Consider the following 21,875-nt stretch of genomic DNA (forward strand, 5'->3'; position numbering starts at 1 on the left):
TGTGAAGCTGGAATTACTGTGACCTGCCTTATGAGGTTTTTGTGATGATTAATTAACACACAGAATGTGATACCGTGGTTCGTAGTTCATTATAAATGTCCAATAACGTTAGTGGTGGGATGAGAAAATTAAAGATGTTGAATTCTTCCTCTTCAATATCATGACCTGGGTGACTCTAATTCAAATACTGCCAGACATTATTGAAAATTTTAACCTTGAATACATTTCCTTTTAGTAAAGGATGTTCCAGGATTTCAGAGATTCCAAGAGTTCTGAGTTCCAGGTCTTTGAATTCCTTCTGAGGGATTCCTAGGCATTCACAGCTGGCAGCACTGGCTCTCCCTGGCCCTGGCTCTGCTCTACCTCTTAGCTGTCAGTGCTAACATGCTTATCCTGATCATCATCAATCAAGAGGCAACCCTGCACCAGCCTATGTACTGTTTCTTGGGCATCCTGGTTGTGGTGGACATGGGCCTGGCTACCACCATCATGTCCAAAATTTGGGCCATCTTATGGTTTAATGCTCAGATCATCAGCCTCCCAGAGTACTTTGCTCAGATGTAGGTCATACCTTGTTTTGTGGCCATGGAGTCAGGAATTTTTGTCTGTATGGCTATAGATAGATACGTAGCCATTTTCTAACACCTACACTACTCAACAATAATTACTGAATCATTTGTGGTCAAAGCAGCTGTGTTCATGGCACTCAGGAACAGTCTGTCTACCATGCCAGTGCCTATGTTGGCTGCTCAGAAACATTACTGCTCCTGGAACCAAACTGAGCACTGTCTGTGCTCTATTCTTGGAGTCACTAGCCTATTCTGTGACGACAGGACAATCCACAGCATCTAAAAGCTCCATCTGGCCTGAAGACTCATGGGGAGTGACTTGGGTTTGACTGTTTTGTCATATGCTTTGATATTTCACTCTGTGCTAAAGCTGAACTCAGCAGAAGCTGCATCCAAGGCCCTAAGTTCCTGCACTTCCCACCTCATCCTAATCCTTTTCTTCTACACAGTCATCATTGTCATTTCCATCACCCACAGTAGAGCATTGACAGTTCCCTTCATCCCAGTTCTACTCAATGTACTACCCAATGTCATTCCTCCTGCCCTCAACTCCATGGTGTATGCACTCAAGAACAAGGAGCTCATACAGGGCTTATATAACATTCTCACTCTGAAATAAGAGCAGCTAACGGAGAGATGATGCTCACTTTTCTAATTTCTCAAGATATCTACTGAATACAATATCCAATGTGTCCTTAATGACACTAGAACTAAGAAAAAGGGGCACTTTGTATCTTTTCAGTTATTATAAGGAATCAGTGGCAACAATTGAAACTCAAAGAAAAAGTGACACATATTTGAAGTGTTTGGGTTGAAAGCAAAAATCTTAATAAAAAAGAGCAACATTATGAAGCTTATTGTCTGAAGGAATTAAAGGGAAATGCATGTGAAATATGCTACCTGTAGTTTCTCAGACCTCTCTCTTTTCACATCTTCTTTATATGCATCTCCTGCACCCTTTTTCCTTGCTTCATAATGTCTTTCTCTATTTCTCAGTTCACAACTAAGATAATATTGATTATCAAAATTAATCATATTCATTAGACCAAGACATTTCAGAATCATTTGGAATATTTTTTCCTATTACAAATGCCCAGTGAACCATTCTCATTGTCCACGTCTGGTTGGGGAAATCATTTATGGAATAATTACTCACTGTCCAAGTGCCATATCTTTCATGCATCACTCAATAAGTGAACCAAATAATGTCCTTCGGATACCAGGAAGAGAAGAATTAAAAATTATGAGAATAGTACAATTTTAATGGACTATTAAATATTATAATCTGAATGTCTAATGAAAAACTTTAAGAATATCAACATAAATAGATATCTATATAACTTGGTAAAACTTTGAAAATTATATATGATCAGAGCACCTTCATATTTTGAATTCAGAGCTTCTAGAACTATTAAACTAGTTTGGGGCTTGTGTATTCTAAGGTGATTATCACAGGTTCCATGGTGATAAATTGAGAAGGAATAAAAGGGCATTTTTCAGAAAGAGGAGGAACGTTACTGGGGACAATGGGCCCTGAGAAAGTAAAACAGACAAAACATTCAATGTAATTTATATTGGGGTGGGGACACACTCTCATGATTTCACTGTGTATGAAATACATAGGGTACACCATGACTGAAAAAGTTATCAGGACTGTTTTTCATATTGTCAACATCTATTTTACATTCTTCTTAAAAAATTCTCCATAATTATAACCAAAAGACGGCAATCATGTTCAGGATCATTTTTTTTTTGTCCTTCTTTAAGCCTTTTATGCTTCTATCCTAGACTGATCATTTTTTTCAAGACTTCCTTACTTTAAGTCATCCTCCAAGTTCAATCAAACCTCATTTGGTTTCTCTAAGTCATCTCAGAGTCAACTCAAATTCATTTTATATTTCCTGCTCATTGTTTATTTATTAACCCTTCACTCATTTAACTGTTGAATTGACCCAGATGCAAAAATGCTGGTGGTAAAATAGGGTAAAAATAGATATTGATGGAAATAAGTCCTATGCAAAATATGAACAAGAAAATATAATCTAATTACAATACTCACAAACAGAAATTGACACCATGCTTCTTAAAAATTGCCACACTTAGGATTTCAAATTTTCCTTCAATCATTTTGACCACAAAAAGAAAGAATTCTAAATTTTAAGTTTTATAAATGCTTAATGAAAGCCAGTTGTTTTGGGGAGACCACACATTTCTGATACTGAGATAGGAGATATATTAGTTTGCATGAGTCCTAATGAATATAACACATTGTTATAATTTATGGCATTCCAAATAGCATCTCTGTAATAAAAATAATTGATGTTTCTTGTTTCGTATAGTGTACCTCATAAGACCAAGAAAATAACAAAAAACAAAGATTCAGTAAAAGTCATTTTATGAGGATACAACATTGATTGCATTGTGGTCCTGGTATAAAGTTCTCTATTGTTCTTTCCCCCTTAGGTAAAAGTTGTTAATATATAGATGAATGCCAGAATTGGTTTTCCTTCAGTTAATCCTATAGCACTGTCACATCTACCTGGACTATTTTATATATTCTTGCTTATCAATACTAGTAGGAATTTGGGGTACATCTATTCTAACATGTTATTAATTAAGGGATAATTCATATTTTTTGTCAATCAACTAATTAAATGATAGGTACAGGCTTGCCCTAAGCTAAGTCAAAAGATCTCATTTGCATTATCAGAGAAGCTTGTTTAATTCTCATAATATAGCAGTTGTGTCATAGCATATGTGCCTGTTACACACACGTGGATCTCTGAACCAAGTATCCCATGAAGAGATTAACGACTTATTCATCTGTCTATCAGTAGCGTGTTAGCATAATGCCAGACAGATATTGTAAGTTCTAAAGGAATACTTTTTTTTTTTTTGCTCGGGAAGATTTGCCCTGAGATAACATCTATCACAAATCTTCCTCTTTTTTTGCTTGAAGAAAATTAGCCCTGAGCTAACATCTGTGTCAGTCTTCCTCTATTTTGTATATGGTTGACCACTATAGCATAGCTTGATGAGTGGTATAGATCCATGTCTGGGATCCAAACCCATAAACGCAGGCCACTGAAGTGGAGCACGCTGAACTTAACCACTATGCCATGGAGCTGGCCCCATAAATGAATACTTTTGACTGAAGAAGTAGATTTTCTTCATCTTAAATTTAACAGTCATTGAGTTCTAATTTATATCACAAGTACCATGGTATCTAGTTGGCTATGAGGTTTTAGATATGTAGCTTCTCCAGAGGGTCCTACTAGTATGGAAGAATTTTGACACTTGCAGGACTGTATCTAGAGATTTATTGAGCCTCATGGAATCACCTGGAGAAAGTGCAAGTCCACCTCTAGATCCTGTCTGATTCATATAGAGCTTTGTAACTGTGTCCTACTTCTGTAAGTGACATGGACTACGAAGAATAAGAGTCAGTACCATGTAAATCAAGGCCATGGGTTGCTATTAGTACATTGTGTTTTAACTTCCTGGGATCTCAGGGTCGTGGATAACAAAAAAGAAGAAAAAACGCTTCTTACACTGGATCCTCCAATACAAAACAAAGGAATAATTTACATTGTAACAATAAAATCAATTTATGAAGCTTAAATACTGTGTGTCTGATATGATATAGCTTATTTTTCTAATCCAAGTGTAAAATAAAGCACATCTTATTCTCTTCAGGCAAGTATTTTATTAACACTGTTCATTTTATTTGAGCTCTTGTTAAGGGTTTGAGTTCATTCATTAACAACAGGCTAGGGATCAACCGGTGTTTCTTCTTGATAGTTGACCCATAAATCTGGCAATAGTAACGTTGAATTATAGATCTTACTAGCACTAGATAGAGATAAAAGCTCACCTGCACCAACGCACAAACTGAGATACGCCTCTAAAATTACATTGAAAAAACTGTATGTTAAGGGCAGAGCAGCGGATACCCTGAGCCCAGCAAAATGGAGCTTGAGGCCATGAGCAGATATACCTGCCCAGGGAACCTGGCTGTCTTCCTCCATCTGACCATGGAGTTGTTGGCCATTGGCATGTTCTTCACCACCTGGTTGTTCGTTTATGAGGTCAGCTCCACCAAGTACATTCAGGATATCCATAAAGAGCTCCTCATCTCTTTGGTGGCCTTGCTTTTCACGGACTTTGGAGCCCTCTTCTTGCTGCTCTGGGTCGGCATCTACGTATGAGCACCCAAGGGTTCCAACCAGGCAGCTTCACTGAATCCCTGCTTTTGTAAATTATTTTTTTTTACTATTGCTGGAAGTGATCCCCCTGCTGCTCACAATAAAGGCAGATGTGTGACAGTCAAAAAGCAAAAACAAAAACAAAAAAACTGTAAGTTAAGTATCTTATCATGACTCTCTTCACCTCTAGATTTAAACTTTCCCTTGAAAGAGACTATAAAACCTTCACAGATGTAAAGTTAGCACATTATATAATGCCAAGCACCTTCTCAATATGCATATATTTTTGGCTAATAGAATATGTTTTCACTATAAATTTGTCATGATTAGTGCATTACCTAGCCCATTGTTGCAATCTGCTAAAATTTTTGAGACACAAATATTAAATTAACTTAAAAACTCAAAGATTGTTAATTTATTTTTAAGTAATATCTTAATTGAGGTATAACAAACACACAGAAGACAACATGAGTCATGACTACACAACTCTATGAATTATCGTGAGGAGAACACAAATCAGGACAAGAAATGTATTTTCACAACATCGGAATTGCTCCACCTATGTGCCCTTGCAGTTATTAACCTAATTGCGACCAGTCTCTTGGCTTCTATCCACATTGAATACTTTTTGAACTTTATATAAGTGCCACCTTGTTATTAATTGAACAGTCTATACATAAACCTTTGTTAATTCTTATACTGCAATAAATGCTATTATCCATAATTCCTGAAATTACTGTATGACTGTTGTGTGCTTTGTGGTTTCTTTTGTAATCTTTTCTTAGCAGCAATTTAGAGGAAAGTAAATAATTGAGTCAATCTTTTCCATTTAATATTTGAGTAATATAACTTGTTTCATTTTTCTCCTTCATAGCCAGTAGTTGTTTAAGATAAAAGAAAGAGTGCACTAGTTAGAAACTTTGGCTCTGGGATCAGACAGACCAGGTTTCAAGCCCTAAATTGGCCTCTTATTATCTGTATGATTCTAAAATAGTTGTTAAATCTCTTTGAACTTCATCCTAAAATTGCGGATAATAATGTTCTGTTTTATCCAACTGGTTAGTATTAGTACATACTATAAATAAATTAAATACTGAACATCTCTCTTTGGGTAAGTGGTTTCTCAGACAATAGTCAGATTTAGAAGAGACGTTATCAAGGAGTTCTCCCAGAAACAGACCTGAGGTAAGAATTTGACTTAAATGTTTTATTTTGAAGATGATACTGGGAAATATTGATGTGAAGGGATGTAAGACAGGGAAGAAAAGGAAGTCAACACAAGGCATGTAAGTAAGAAGGTTATTGGCTGTGGGTAAATGGGCTCAGTACCACTGGGGGTTTTTTGGATAATGTTATGAGACACATATTATCATTTTCCAACAATAAGGTGAGAAAATTTGAGTATTTGCCCTCCATGTCCCAATAATGGGATTTAGGTGACTTAATTCCTGGTTACGTCTGGATTTCCCTGCTTGATATCTGAAGAAAGCTCTCAAGCAGAGTCATAGCTTGCACTCAGACACTGTAGGGACAGTGAGTGCCAAGTGAATATGGGGGGAGTAGCAACAGCATCTAGTATATTTGACCACTTGCAACCTCCAACACTATTGGGTCCCACATTATATTAACCCTAGTTTTTCATGGCTTTTTTTTTTCTGCTTTAACTCCCCAAACCCCCCCATACATAGTTGTATATCTTAGTTGTGAGTCCTTCTAGTTGTGGCATGTGGGACGCCGCCTCAACGTGACCTGATGAGCAGTGCCATGTCTGCGCCCAGGATCCGAACCCTGGACCGCCACAGCGGAGCGCAAGAACTTAACCACTCGGCCACGGGGCAGGCCCCTTCATGGCTTTTTAAAGTTAGTAGCCAAAGTTTCTTTAAAAAGCAAGTCAATTTGCAACTGGAGAGTAAATGGGAGAAAATACAAACCCACTGCTGTAGTTGATCCTGAAGCCATAAATGATAACCATCATGTCCCTATTATACATTCTATTCTAGATTTCCCTCACCTATGGCTGGAAGGTCAGTTAGTTTAGGCTTTTGCACTGGCAAATATCCTACAAGTTTATCCGTGAGGGGACTAAGATGCTAGGTTTTTATGCCATTTTTAGTATTTTTAAGCTATATCTGCCCATTGATAGTCACCAGATATTGGAAGCACCAAGAGGTCTCTCATTGAACTCTCCTTGCTTCCATACATTATCTTCCCACCACCATTAGGTAGAAGCAATCATATTTCCTCATGATGAATCTAGGTCAAGTATTTCTTCCAGCAGTCTGCTTTCTCTATTTCCTACTCTATAGGCATGGTGAGCCACACTTACCAAATAGTAGCTATAGTTTCAGGTACTGTGTCCTCTGGTAGAAGAGGCCCCTACTCTTGAAAATTAGAACCTATTACCAGTAGAGGTTAAAGTGAGAGAAAGAAAAACGTGGGCTACTAGGCGTAATAACAATTAAGGCTACTTCTATTTCTACCCTTTGGCTTCTGAATGCTGTGGTTTAGTTATCAAAGACAGAAGACCGTGTGATTCCTCTACTTCAAGTATCTGCCACATACTGAAGGAGAGTCTCTCAACTCCACAGAATGTCATTATTCAATTTCTGCCTTGCTCCATTTTCTAAGAATTAAAAAAACTGCCCCTTTTAAAATCCTTTTGCTGAGATGTCTCACAGTTTCACACAGTTTTCTGAGTGTCGCAGCAAGTATTAAATCCAACTTAGTTGGACTGCAAGTGTGTTTCTAATGTGTTTGTCTGGAAGGCATTGACAACCTTAAGCAAATATCAATGTTTACATTACCAATAATGGAATAAACTGATATCATATGCCTTTAGTGTGATGCACTGAGGACTAAAAATGTGATATATATTCCAAAAATGTATAATCTGAATCTAACCATGAGGAATCTTTAGACAATCTAAGATGAGAGTCACTCTACTAAAAAAACCTTCAAAAATGTCAATTTTATAAAATTCAAAGAAATTCAGAAAAAACTATCTCAGTTTTTACATAAATTACACTTCTGGATATATGCCCAAAAGAAGAAAAGAGCACTTATATCCACAGAAGCATATGTAAAGACTATTCAAGATAGTCGGTAATGTCCCCAAATTGAAAACAATTTCTATCAATGACAGAATGAAAGAATGAAGAGAAAGAGAGAGACAGAGAGAGAGAGAGAGAATGAGACAGAAAGAGATAAAGAACATTTACATATATAAAAATTAATAAAAATATATACTATTTATATTTATTTAGTATTTTATATATAAAAAATTATAATACTACACAGCAACGAATAATAATGAAGTACTGCTGTACAAAGCAAATGGATGAGTCTCACAAACTTACTGTTGCGTGAGAGATGCTAGACATAAAAGGGTGCATGTCGTGTTATTTCCATGAAATAAAGTTGAAAAAAACAAAATAGAAGGAAATCCATGATGCTGAGGTCAAGACTGTGGTTGTCTTTGGGGTTGATGTGAAAACCGTTACAATGCTGGAAAGATTCTATACTTGAGTATGGGTGCTGGTGAGTTAGGCATACTTAAGACTTGTGCACTGTACTCTATGCAAGTTATACCTCAAGCTAAAGAAGAGGAATGAAAGGAAGACCTCACAGAAATGGTTGATGAGCAATTCTCAAAAATTATTGATCTTATTATTCAATTGACCCCATTAAAAGTTACTGAAACCCTAAAGAGCTTTTGCTTATGTGGTTAATAGTGTTGAAAATTAAATATTAACAGTGTTGAAAATTAAAACAGAAATATTGTGTTAATTAATTTTAAAATAGCAATAATAAATCTACTATGTTACTATAAAATGTATTTCCATGGAAAATAACTATGCATTTCAAAACCAAAAATAATGTAAAATCATATTATTTTAATTGTTTGTAAGTATTTTAATGTCTGACTTACTAGATTACAGCTAGATGCTCACATTCACTTCTGCATGCAACCTGTTGAAATATGTGTTTTGTACAATACTTATGAAGAAAATATGACCTCACAGAGATATAGAGCTGGAAGAGGGAGGAATTGAGTTTTTAATAACTTTTTTAGTTAACTATGGATATTCTCCTTTGATGCTACATGCGAAATTGACAATAGTTGACTAAAGATTACTTGCAATGTAGAATCTGAAACCATATCAACGGACTTTTGGTATTCTGTTGCATTAAAACCCATTGGTCTATCTTGCTTTGGAATTAATCTTTACACATTTATCATTCTGTAACAGCAAATGTTTATCATTTGGAAATATTGGCTCATTGAGTTATGCACATCTTCCAAGTGCTGACATAGTTTATTTCCCAATAATAATCACACATCATGTGGACTCTTGAAAACTCCTCTGCATATTAGTAAGAGAATGAAACTGAAAAAGGAAAATAGTGCCTAAATATCACTATGAAAATTGTTGTGACATCACAAATTCCCTGAAATGGTCTTGAGGTCCACAAGGGTCTGTGGACAACAATCCAACAAGTGTTGCATTAGATGTTCTAGAGGTAAAAGTGGAGGAAATGGGAGATACATCACTGATGATCAGTGAGCCAGGAAATAGAGATTATTGAGCTGAGAGATTATGTGGAGAAATTATATCCAAGACACTTTCAAACACCTGTTATTTGTGAACATTGTTTATGTAGTATCCATGGCTAAGCTTCATAAATAATCTTATTCCATAGACAAAAACTGATATCACTGAATAACTGCAGAAAAATAAATTGATATTCAGAAACACCATAGATGTTTTGAGTCATGAATTGCATTTATTACTTTTGATGGATAATCTATTTATTATATGTATTCTTTATTTCTTGAGTAAATTGGTCTACACAGCATTTTACAATATGTTTACTAAATGCCTTTCTTTTAAAATCCATGACTGCCATTTTTACCTGTATATATATATATATTATCTGCATAATTGATAAACTGAATTTAGCTTCAAAGATGCCCAGGCTGGAAAACATCCTGAAATGCCATTTTATTTCTTATCTGCAAGGAGGACTACTAACATAGACAAGACACTTAATGACTCTCTCACAAGGTTAAGACTGTCTCACAACGTATCCTTATCTTACATGGATACATTAGAGGAAAGTTGTAGTGAGCCTGTATCGACGACCTGATTAAAACTGGTGGTGGAGAAAAAATAATAGAAAGTCACTGGGATATAAATCCAGATTACCTACAGATTTCCACACTGTAGTTGCAGAGAACATAATCTGGGATAGGTCATGAAAAATAAAATATATGATACCATACATAAATGAATATATGATGTCACACATGAGTTTCTTCCTTGTTGTTTTTCATTTATCTTTCTCCTGTCTAATTTTTGTGCTGAATACTTGCACATTTTTCACCCTGTAAGAGCTTTGTGACATTGTCTCGGATCTGTTTTGTCTTTACCCCATAAACAATAGGGTTCAGAGTTGGGGGAAGAAGAAGATAAAGATTAGCCACAATGATGTGAAGAGGAGGGGGAATGGTGTGTCCCCCAAAACGATGGGTAAAGAATGTGAAGAAAGCTGGAACATAAGTGATGATGATGGCAGATATATGGGCAGTGCAGGTGCTAAAGGCCTTCTGCCGAGCATCTGCTGATGAGAGGCTAACCACTGCCTGAAGGATCATAGTGTAAGATATGGATATACAGCAGATGTCAATCACTCCAATCAAGAGGGCAACCATCAGACCATAGATGACATTGACCTTGATGCTGGCACAGGATAACTTCACCACTGACATGTGGTCACAATATGTATGGGAGATAATATTGCTTTGGCAGAAGGGCAAATGCTTGGCCAAGATTGGGAAAGGGATCATGAGCAACATACCTCTCAGGAAGGTGGCAAGCCCAGCTTTGGCAATGATAGGGTTAGTGAGTATTGTAGCATAACGCAATGGGTAACAAATGGCCACATAGCGGTCCAGAGCCATGAGCATGAGCACACCAGACTCCACACCCGTGAACCCATGGACAAAGAACATCTGGACTAAGCAAGCATTGAAGTTAATTTCTTTGAGATTGAACCAGAAGATGCAGAGTGCATTGGGTAGAGTAGTGGTGCAGGTAAAGAGGTCAATGAGGGAGAGCATGGCCAGAAAGAAATACATTGGACGATGTAAGGACTCTTCACGATGAATGAGGTACACAAGGCCAAGGTTTCCTACAAAGGAGATGATATACATTGTGCAGAATGGTATGGAGATCCATCCATGTACTCTTTCCAAACCAGGAATTCCATTAAGAATAAAAGATTTAGGGGCCACATATGAATTGTTGGAAACCAGCATAACTAATTCAATAGAGGAACTCTATTTTCCCAGAAGTCTCTATCCTGAGGAGAATGAATGAAGAGATAGAAATGTATTGCACCATCCTTGAGAATGCAAATTTAAATTTGGAATAAAATTAAATTTATAATAGTACCAACAATTTTGAATAATAGTGACTACGAAAATACACAATTTATTGAATAATACTATATTACAGGTAATATTTTAAAAGTTTTGTAAGCAGTGTAAATGTAATTTTTAAAGGCATAATTACAAAGTTGTAATGGTTTTATCATCAAATAAAAGAGAAAAATAAGGCAGAGATCGAATAATGTTGAATGTCACAAAACTAGATTCAGGAATAGAAATGACATTCACTTATGACTGCAATATTCCTGCAGTCTCTTTGCTCTGCAGCCTGGTTTGACAAAGCAGATAGCTTATGACAACAACGTATAATTGCATGAAGGATGGCCTGGAATTTGTTTGTTACATTAATTTTGAGTGGCAATATATAATGGTAAGCTTATGGTTATGTATACCAAATAAAATCTCACTCAAATCTCAGCCCTTTTCAAACAAATTCTATGACTTGGTGAGGTTTGCTTCACTGTCAAAGCCTCAGTTGCTCATCCATAATGAAAGGATTATAATACCTACCTCAAAGAGTTCTGAAAAATGAGTTTATTTAACTCTTTGGTTTGTATCCTACTAGATTGAATATAGTAATTTCAAATGCAAGTGTAGATGCTATATGGATATGAGATTCAAGGATAGTCGTCATGAAGGTCAATTCAACTTGATTGTCCTGTGAAAGAGAGAAATAAGAAATCTCCTTTTCTCAAATAGCCTGTAATCCTCCAATGTCATTATCTATTACCTTTCTATGTCTTCTATTTTTACACCATTCTTCAGAACCATATTTTCTGAATTCTGTCTACTTTCTCCCTCTTGGAAATATTTCCACTTTCATTAACTCAAGTAGAGCCAACATGAAGATAATTTTCAGATAATTTTATAGGAAAGCTATGTCAAAATAGTTGAGTTCTGGGACAGGTCCAGTGGCATAGTGGTTAAGTTCGCACATTCTGCTTCAGCAGCCTGGGGTTTGTGAGTTCGCATCCCAGGCACTGACCTACACACTGCTCATCAAGCCATATTGAGGAGGCATCCTATAAACAAAATAGAGGAAGACTGGCACAGATGTTAGCTCAGGGACAACCTCCCTCAAACAAAAATAGGAAGATTGGTAACACATGTTAGCTCGGTGCCAATCTTCCTCACCAAAAAAAAAAAAAAAAAAAAGAATTCTCCTTCTAAATGCATACTGTTTATTTCCATGGACACTTTTAATTCACCATATTCAAGACTAAATTCATCACTTCAACCTATACCCCATGCCAAAATGAACTCTATTTCTGATTTCTGTCTTTCGGATAACGCTTTCATCATTTATATCATCTATCCACATCTTTGTCATCTTCTCAGGTATTCCTCTACCTCATCTTGGGTATAATTCGTTTATAGCACAAAAGGTCTTGGTTCTTACTCTTTTCATGTCAACTCAGCGTGTCTATTATTGCTACTCTATCCTCAGATAAAAGAAACATCTATTTTTAATCCAGAAATATTTCTAATATCAGCCTTTTTTTATCACCACTCTTACTGTCTTTTAAATATCACCTAACTACATCACTAAATGCTTGCTTTTCCTTTTGTATTTTCAATCAAAATTGTCCAATAGCATAATTTTGAAGACATTTTAATCCACTGCTCAAGAATATTCAATGTCTTTTCCTAAATTTGAGCATAGGACTCAATTTTCTTGGCATCCCTTTCAATAAAGTAAAACATAGGCCTTACGTCCTTTTTTCTGTTTTCTTTCCTCCCATTCCCTAAGCCTCCAAAAGCATCCTGGTTTGGGTGATAAATTATGTGGTCACTGTATCCTAGCATTTCACGATTAAACGTTGCTAGACTACTTGCCAAGCCTGAAATACTACATATACTTCAAGCCTATGCTGACTTTGCTTAATTTCTTTCCAATATTTGGAAGTCTCTCTGTCATATATTGACATTGAAAAGGCTTCTTTGAACCCTGAGATAGAGTGTCACTTCTTTTACAGAGGATTGTGCATTCCAATGTCCAGGGTAAGCTATTGTCACTAAATTCCCTGAGCCAGGTACAGGATGTTTACTTTTCTTGCTCAAAGTTATTAGTGATTAATTTAGACTGAAATCCAGCTGTTTCTTGCTCAAACTTCATATCTGTTCCACTAAACCAATTCCTTTATAAAGGCTTACTACTAGTGGATCAGTGGTTTATTTCTCACTTAGTCTTTTCTATGTTTGTTTTCTCTGGAGGAATACAAGGCTTCTTGTTTTTAACTTGGGACCTGCGCAGCTCCTGCTTCTTATAATTTCTGCTTGCTCAGCACTCTAGCCATCTTCCCAGTAAAGAACAAGAAGACTATGTGGGATGATTCATACTTTCTCTTTCAAAGGCGAGGGTAATTTGGTTACAAGTACCATTCAAAATTACCGTGAACCTCCTTCCACTTCCTTATTTTTGCCTGTGATTCTTGGAAAGTAAAAAAGGAGACAGAACATAGGAAACTATTAGAAGTACAACATGACAAAAGCACAGGAATAGAAGTTCACCTCAATGTCTTCCTTCAGTCTTGCACTGGACCTTGTTCAATGAAAGACACAAAGACGCACACCATACTACAAAAAGTGTACCTCATCAACATGTGTTGCACAATGTCTAAGCCTCCAGGATCTGATAGAAAGTACTGTGATTGATGCTATCACTGCAGCTTCTGCTGTTTGCTCATCCCACACTGGCCTGCCACTTGACACAAAGTACCTAGAGTATTCACTGTTACCTCTGACTGTTTAAAGCAGAAAGCAGGTTCCTTTAGATTATCACTTAATCCCAGCCCCCAGAAACATCAGGATGAATCAGATACAATTTAAGACTTAGGAAGGCCAAGGTGGCTTGTTTTTTCACGTCTTTCTCACTTCCATGCTACGTTTCTCTAGAGATGGCCTAGGGCAGCATTTGTTTAGAGGAATTTAGGTTCTAGGACGCAGAATAAAATCTTATCAGGCATCTGAAGAATCCTCTCCCCGGTCCCCTGGACAGGAAGGTCAGGAAAAAGCTGGATCCAGAAAGGAGAGTTTTAGATTCTCTGAGACTGTTTAAGAATTTTTGGTTACTGATGTTTTGGAATGTTTTTCCTGAAACGTCAAATTCAATTTATTAGTGACACACAGCGTTATATCTGAGACTGAATATTTCAAGACCCTAAATTAAGTAAACAATTTCATTGGTTAGATTTTCAAAAATTCCATTAAGTATCCACCATGTGCCATGGTGGCACTCAGCATAAAGCCTTTCTTTGTCTCTACTCTGGTTCTTTTAGGTTTATCTTGTGTATAGACAGCCAACATGCAAACAAACATATATTTATCCACATACCTACAGAAAAAACAGCAGCACTACTATTAGTTGCCTATATCTACCTATTAAATATATTTACCTATTTGTTATTTAAGTTCATAGGTGATTTGAATGGTATTCCTATAATGAGTCTACGAATTCAACATAGTCATAGCCATTTTATCTAACAAAGATTCAAAATGTTCAATAGTTTGCCAGAAGATACAGAATTTTGTGCTCTCTACACTAAATGCTGATGAAACACATCCTCTTCTCTCTTAAGCCGAACCAAGTTCTCTACTTTAAAGTCACCATTTTCCCTTTCTGCTACCCTCATATTTTCCCCATTTTTCATGATGATGATAACCTGGTGATCCGTGTGAGAACTATTTGTATATTTATCATATAACTTTACTGATCTGTGAGCTGTTTTAGTGTACGAGTCAAATCTGGCACCTATCTGAGCCCACGAATGAAGACAGTGCCCAGATTTGAAAAAAGTACATTGGAGTTATATTGGCAGACTTCAAGTCTTGTGAATGAATCGAAGAAAGGAAATGGGTTGAGGATGGGTGGGCTAGTGACTTCTAGGGAAAAGGATCTATTTATCTTCTCTTGATCTAAAGCATTTTAAGGTTATTATTGTCTAATTCTCTGTCTCTGTCATTTTACCACATATTTGTAACAATGAATAAATGTAAACTAATAATTCTGTATACTCTACAGAAGATTTTGAGAGCATCTTACTTCTTCCTTGCCCACATAAGAGCACACATCCCTGTTAGTACTAATTCTGCTTTGAATGTGGATGAATATGTTCATAACTCTTCCCAGACTAAGAAATCACCAACAACATCTTCTGTAGGGCAATATTGTTGATCCCTGTGATGAAGAAGACTAGAACAAGACTAGGCTTTGTCATACAATAAACCCAGGATTGAAATGTCTGGAAGGCATTATCTTACAGACAATGTAGCTCCAAACAAGCAGAAATGTATAAGTTGCTCATGTCAGGGAGAGGATCCAGGAATGTATATGATGGCAGCACTCTAGTTTCATCTGATAGACCTTAGATCAGAAGTGCTTAGTTTAGATTATTTTCTTCAGGCAACAGGCATAGTCTCATATTCTCAGGACACCCAAGTCTCACTGTGAAACAGAGCCTAGGCCCCCCTGGAGATTACAGAGCCCTAAGGGAAAGCATAACACAAAAGTTCATATATTCAGAAAAAGTAACACTCCAAACTATAGGTGGCCCCCCAACAAGAGCAGTCCAGAAAGTAATTCTCATGATACACTTTTCTCCCCATTAGTGTTAGAAGTTGGAAATTCTTAACTAAGGCAATTAAAAATAAAGCAAAATGTATACATGTGCGTCATTTTATAATAAGTATTTAGCGGTTTGTTATTCTGAATTTTAAAATATTACACTCATTAATTTAAAAAGAGAATTGTGTACAAATCAAAACATTTTAAAATAAAAATACTTCTGACACTAAAGAATGCTCGCTATTAGAATTCTATGTGACTTCATTTCTATGTATATATAATGTTTTCTTCTTAAATCAAAATCATAATTTGCAAGCTACATATTTCATCACTGAAAGTTTCTATTTACATATAGACACAATGGAATATTATTCAGCCTTGGAAAAGAAGGAGATCCTGCCATTTGTGACAACGTGGATGGATTTTGAGGGCATTATGCTAAGCAAGATAAGTCAGATAGAGAAAGAAAAATACTGTATGGTATCACTCATATGTGGAACACAAAAAAGCCAAACTCATAAAAACAGAGAGTAGAATGGAGGTTATCAGAAGCTTGGGGGTGGAGAAAATTGGGTATATTTTATTTAAAGGGGCAAACTTGGAAGTGGTAGATACCAGTTCTGGAGACCTAACGCACAGCATAGTGATTATACACAGACGACAATGCTCTGTGATAAACTCCAAAGTTGCTCAGAGACTAGATCTTAATTGTCCCCATCACAAAAAAGAAATGATAATTATGTGAGGAGTTAACTAATGCTATGGTGGTAATCATATTGCAATATATAAATGTATCAAGTCAATATATGTGTTATGTTTTAAACCTATACAAGTTACATAATTATATCTCATAAAGTATATTTTATTCCATTTTACTTTTGACTGTGGTAACATTGGTTTAATAACATTATATAAATTTCAGGTGCGCATCTAATATTTTGATTTCTGTGTAGATTACATCACAGCCAGCACCCAAATACTGAATAATAACTGATGACCACACACATGTGCCTAATCACCGCTTTCATCCTCCTCCCTCCTCCCCCCTTCCCCTCTGGTAACCACCAATCCAATCTCTATCTCTATGTGTTTGTTTGTTGTTATTTTCATCTTTTATTTATGAGTGAGATCATATGGTATTTGGCTTTGTTCCTCTGACTTATTTCACTTAGCATAATAGCCTCAAGTTCCATCAATGTTGTCACAAGTGGCCAGATTTCATCCTTTTTTTTATGGCTGAGCAGTATTCCATTGTGTGTATATACACCACATCTTCTTTATCCATTCGTCCCTTCATGGGCACTTAGGTTGCTTCCAAGTCTTGGCTACTGTGAATAATACTGCAATGAACACAGAGGTGAAAATATCTTTATGCAGCAATATTTTCATGTTCTTTGGATAAATACCAAGCAGTGGAGACATGAATTCTCAGTGATTCACACATTAGTTCAAATGAATTTATTCAACTCACTTTCCTTAGTTGTTTATACAAGACAATTCCTGTTTATAAAATGGAAATAAAGATATGGTTATGAGTTAAAAAGAGGAGAGTTCTATATTCTTTCTGGCACTAAAAAGTAACAAATGCAAAAAGGCATGTAACAACAAAGTATAGTTAAGAAAAATAGTAAGGGGAAGTGATTGATTAGCAGTGGATGAAAGATTTCAAAAAATTCTCAGAAGAAATGAGCTGGGATCATTTTAATGAAAGTAGGATGCAATCAACAGAGTGCAAAGGCAATCTGTGGAATGTGAGAAGATATTCATCAACTATACATCTTATAAAGGATTAATACCCAAAATATATAAGGAACTCCTACAATTCAATTGTAAAAAAAAAACCTAATAAACCAATTAAAAAATGGGATAAGGGCTGTACAGACATTTTTCCTAAGAAGACATACAAAGGGTCAACAGGTACACGAAAATATACTCAACATCATTAATCATGAGGGAAATGCAAATCAAAACCACAATGAGATATCACCAGATATCTATCAGAATGGTTATTAAAAAAAAAAAAGACGAGTGTTGGTGAGAAAGTGGGGAAATTGGAATACTTGTACACTCTTGCTGGGAATGCAAAATGTTGCAGCAACTATGAAAAAGAATATGGAGGTTCCTCAAAAATATTAAATAACACTACACATGATCCAGAAATTACGCTTCTTGGTATTCATCCAAAAGAATTGAAATCAGGATCTCTACGAGATATCTGCACTTCTATGTTCATTACAACATTATACATGAGAAAGAAAGTGTAAGAAATCCTTTGCAGAATACACTCTCAAGAGGAGCTGCAAGGATCTTTGGAACTGATCTACTTAACTACCCTCAAGAGAGGCTGTAGCAATAATCTTAAGAATTTCTGGTAATGGTAATAAAGGGAAATTCAATGAACACAATTGTAATAATTTAGAATTGGTCTAAAGGATTGTCTCTATCTTCACATTCTCCGTTTTGAGCTGTGAGAACTCTTTTTTTTTTTCCTTTCCTAGACTGAAACCACTGCTTCTTGAATCCTATATATCAGCATATTTTTGCTTTAATCTCTCATTTTTCTGGAGTGCATCCTCAAATAAATTTCTCTCTTTTTTTTTTTTTTTTGAGGAAGATTAGCCCTGAGCTAACTGCTGCCCATCATTCTCTTTTTGCTGAGGAAGACTGACCCTGAGCTAACATCCATGCCCATCTTCCTCTACTTTGTATGTGGGACGCCTACCACAGCATGGCGTGCCAAGCAGTGCCATGTCCACACCAGGGATCAAGCCTGGCGAACCCCTGGCTGCCGAAGCGCAACATGCGAACTTAACTGCTGCACCACTGGGTGGGCCCCTCAAATAAATTTCTAAGAAAACTGATTATTCATTTTTGTCATATCGAAGATAAATTTCCTGTTCACACATTTGATTATTGGGGTGAGTAGAGAATTCTAGTCTAATATAATTATATCTTTTCATAAGTAAGAAAACTGCTCCCTTGCCTTGCATCATCGATATTTGCTGGTAGGTAGCCTTTTCAATTCTGTAAATGTGAACTGATATTTTTGACATTTCAATGTTTGTTTTCCACTTGAAAACTCTGGGCGTCTTTTCATTATCTTTATGTTTTTCAATTTCACAGTAGTGTGTCCAGGTTTGAGTCTTTTGTCAACAATTTTCTGGATATTTTGGTGTTTTTTTCAAATACAAATTTCGATTTTCATTATAGGAAATATTATTTTAAAATTGTTTGAATAAATTCTCCCCTCACCTTAATACCTTTATCTTTTAATGTGAATCCTAAAAGTTAAGCTTTTGCCCTCCTGGACAGAATTCTATATCTCTTTACTTGTCCTTCATGTTTTACATTGTATTGCATGTTTCTTTCCTTTTTGTGAGATTTTGCAATTTTATTTTCCTTTTCTCAGTTATTTTTGCCATCATTCACCCTTTTCTGTCATAAAAGTTATTTTCTAAATGTCTGCTTGCTCCTTTTCCATAGAAATCCTTTCATTGTTTTAAGAGTGGAGTATATTGGCAGATATCTCTGAAAAATATTGATGCTGGAGATATTCTTCTAGAAGAATAATACGGATGGTGACATTATACAAATCCTGACTTGGCTTTAAAGTAATATACATTCATACTCCATATGCATATCAATATTCATATAATTACAGCAATTAAAATATTGTTTAGTAGTTTTTAGTTATTATAATCAAATTATAAACAAATCTTGGAAGATTTCCAGAATCATAGCAAGTAGTAATGATGTTAGAACAGAAAATTAGAGATATAACTGATTAACATTGAGCTTGTAAGTCATAGGGAAAAAAAGAAACTACACACACACATATTTAATGTATATGTTTAATTTTATAATATTAATATTACAGCATATTTATATTATATAATATTTAATGTGTGGGTGTGTGATTTATATATATACATATATAAATGTATATTTTTTTATATATACATATACACGTGTGTACATGGCACACACATATATAAATAACACACAGTTAACAGATATTGTAATTGAGTTAAAATCTTCATTGTTTGTAACAGAGTACTTGGCAATTGAATTAAAATTCAAACTAGCTTGGAGTAAAGGAAGTAATCACCAAAAGAAGAAAGAGAACATACACATACACACACAGTATTTTTAAGAGGCTTTTTCTCTGACAAGGAATCAGGTGGAATAGATTTTCAAGATGGAGGCTTTTATTTTTCTCATGATTATCTTGTTTATGTTGCACGACTATAATTTGTACAAATACACATATTATTTACACCAAATTTAACACCCTTTTGAAAGGAAAGAAAGTATATATACTTTGTAAGCCATAAACAGACAGATCACATAAGTGGCAAGGAAGAAAATGTTTCACAGTTTAGAAAGATCTGAAAATGTGCTCAAGACGTATTATTTTGAATAAATATTTTACCAAAGCTTAATATGCATGCAAACAAGAGCATACGTCATAAGTGTATAGCTTCATGGAATATCGCCAAGTGGATGCACCCTGTAATTACCATTCAGGTCACGAACAAAATCATTGGCAGCTTCTCAAAAATACCCTCCATTCCCTGTCCAATCATTACCTAGACTCTGATTCTCAAATTTAACATCATCCTCGTTTCTAACACCGTAAGTTATTTTTGCCTGCTTCTGAGATTTACATAAATGAAATCATACAATAAATATTTTGTTCCTTTCACTTGTCATTATATTCGAGTAGACCATAATTATTAATTATTATTGTGGTAAGATTGGTTTATAACATTAGATAAATTTCAGGTGTACATCATTATATTTCAATTTATGTGTAGATTACATCATGCCCAGCACCCAAATACTAATTATAACCCATGACCACACACATGTGCCTAATCATCCCTTTTACCCTCTCTTTACCCCCTTCCCCTCTGGTAACCACAAATCCAATCGCTGTCTCTATGTGATTGCTTGTTGTTGTTATTATCTTCTACTTGCAAGTGAGATCATATGGTATTTGACTTTCTCCCTCTGACTTATTTCACTTAGCATAATACCCTAGAGGTCCAACTATGCTGTTACAAATGGCCAAATTTCATCATTTCTAATTTTGCTTAGCATAATACCTTCGAGGTCCATCCACAAAACAGCATTCCATCCCAAAACAGCAGAATATACATTCTCCTCGAGTGCACATGGATCTTTATCAAAGGTAGACAATATGTCAGGAAACAAGTCAAGCCTCAATCAATTTGAGAAGATTTAAATCATCCCAACCATCTTTTCCAATGACAATACTATGTTGCTAGAAATCAACCACAAGGAAAAAACTGGAAAATTCAGAAATATATGGAGACTAAACAACATGATATTGGAGAATCATTGGATCATTGAAGAAATCAAAGGGGAAATTAAGAAATACCTGGAGACAAATGAGAATGAAAATACAACATACCAACTCTTATGGGATGCAGCAAAATCAGTCATAAGAGGGAAATTAATAGCAATAGAGGTCCACCTCAACAAGCAAGAAAAATCTCAAATAAGTATTCTTAAAATGCACTTACAAGAGCTAGAAAAAGAAGAATAAACAAAGCCCAAAGTCAGCAGAAGGAGGGAAATTGTAAAAATCAGAGCAGAAATAAATGGAATACACACTACAAAAACAGTAGAAATAATTAGTGAAACTAAGAGCTGGTTCTTTGAGAAGATAAACAAAATTGAGAAACCTTTAGACAGACTCACCAAGAAAAAACAGAGAAGGCTACAAATAAATAAAATTAGAAATGAACGAGTAGAAATTACAACAGAGTCTGCAGAAATAAGAAGGAGTATAAGAGAATGCTGTGAAAAAGTATATCTCCACAAATTCGATTACCTAGAAGAAATGGATGAATACCTAGACTCATACAACCCCCCAAATCTGAACCAAGTAGAAATAAAGAATCTGAATAGACTAAGTACAAATAAAGAAATTGAAAAGGTAATCAAAAACCTTCTGAAAAACAGAAGTCCAGGACCACATGGCTTATCTGGAGACTTCTACCAAACATTGAAAGAAGATTTAATACTTTTCTTTTTCAAAGTATTCTAAAAAATTGAGG

The 21,875-nt window shown here is 35.5% G+C and overlaps 1 protein-coding gene and 2 pseudogenes across 1 annotated transcript; 2 read left to right on the plus strand and 1 right to left on the minus strand.

Moving 5' to 3' along the window:
• Positions 1–241: 241 nt before the first annotated feature.
• Positions 242–1,188, plus strand: LOC106828939 (putative olfactory receptor 56B2; annotated as a pseudogene).
• Positions 1,189–4,537: 3,349 nt separating this feature from the next.
• On the plus strand, positions 4,538–4,777 carry LOC106829004 (dolichyl-diphosphooligosaccharide--protein glycosyltransferase subunit TMEM258 pseudogene; annotated as a pseudogene).
• Positions 4,778–10,124: 5,347 nt separating this feature from the next.
• On the minus strand, positions 10,125–11,093 carry LOC106828938 (olfactory receptor 52N5-like). The gene has a single exon (XM_014837749.3). The coding sequence runs from the start codon at positions 11,091–11,093 to the stop codon at positions 10,125–10,127; it is 969 nt and encodes a 322-aa protein (XP_014693235.3).
• Between the last annotated feature and the right edge of the window lie 10,782 nt (positions 11,094–21,875).

The sequence above is a fragment of the Equus asinus genome, chromosome 20 (genome assembly GCF_041296235.1).
Source record: "Equus asinus isolate D_3611 breed Donkey chromosome 20, EquAss-T2T_v2, whole genome shotgun sequence".
Classification (NCBI taxonomy): Eukaryota; Metazoa; Chordata; class Mammalia; order Perissodactyla; family Equidae; genus Equus; species Equus asinus.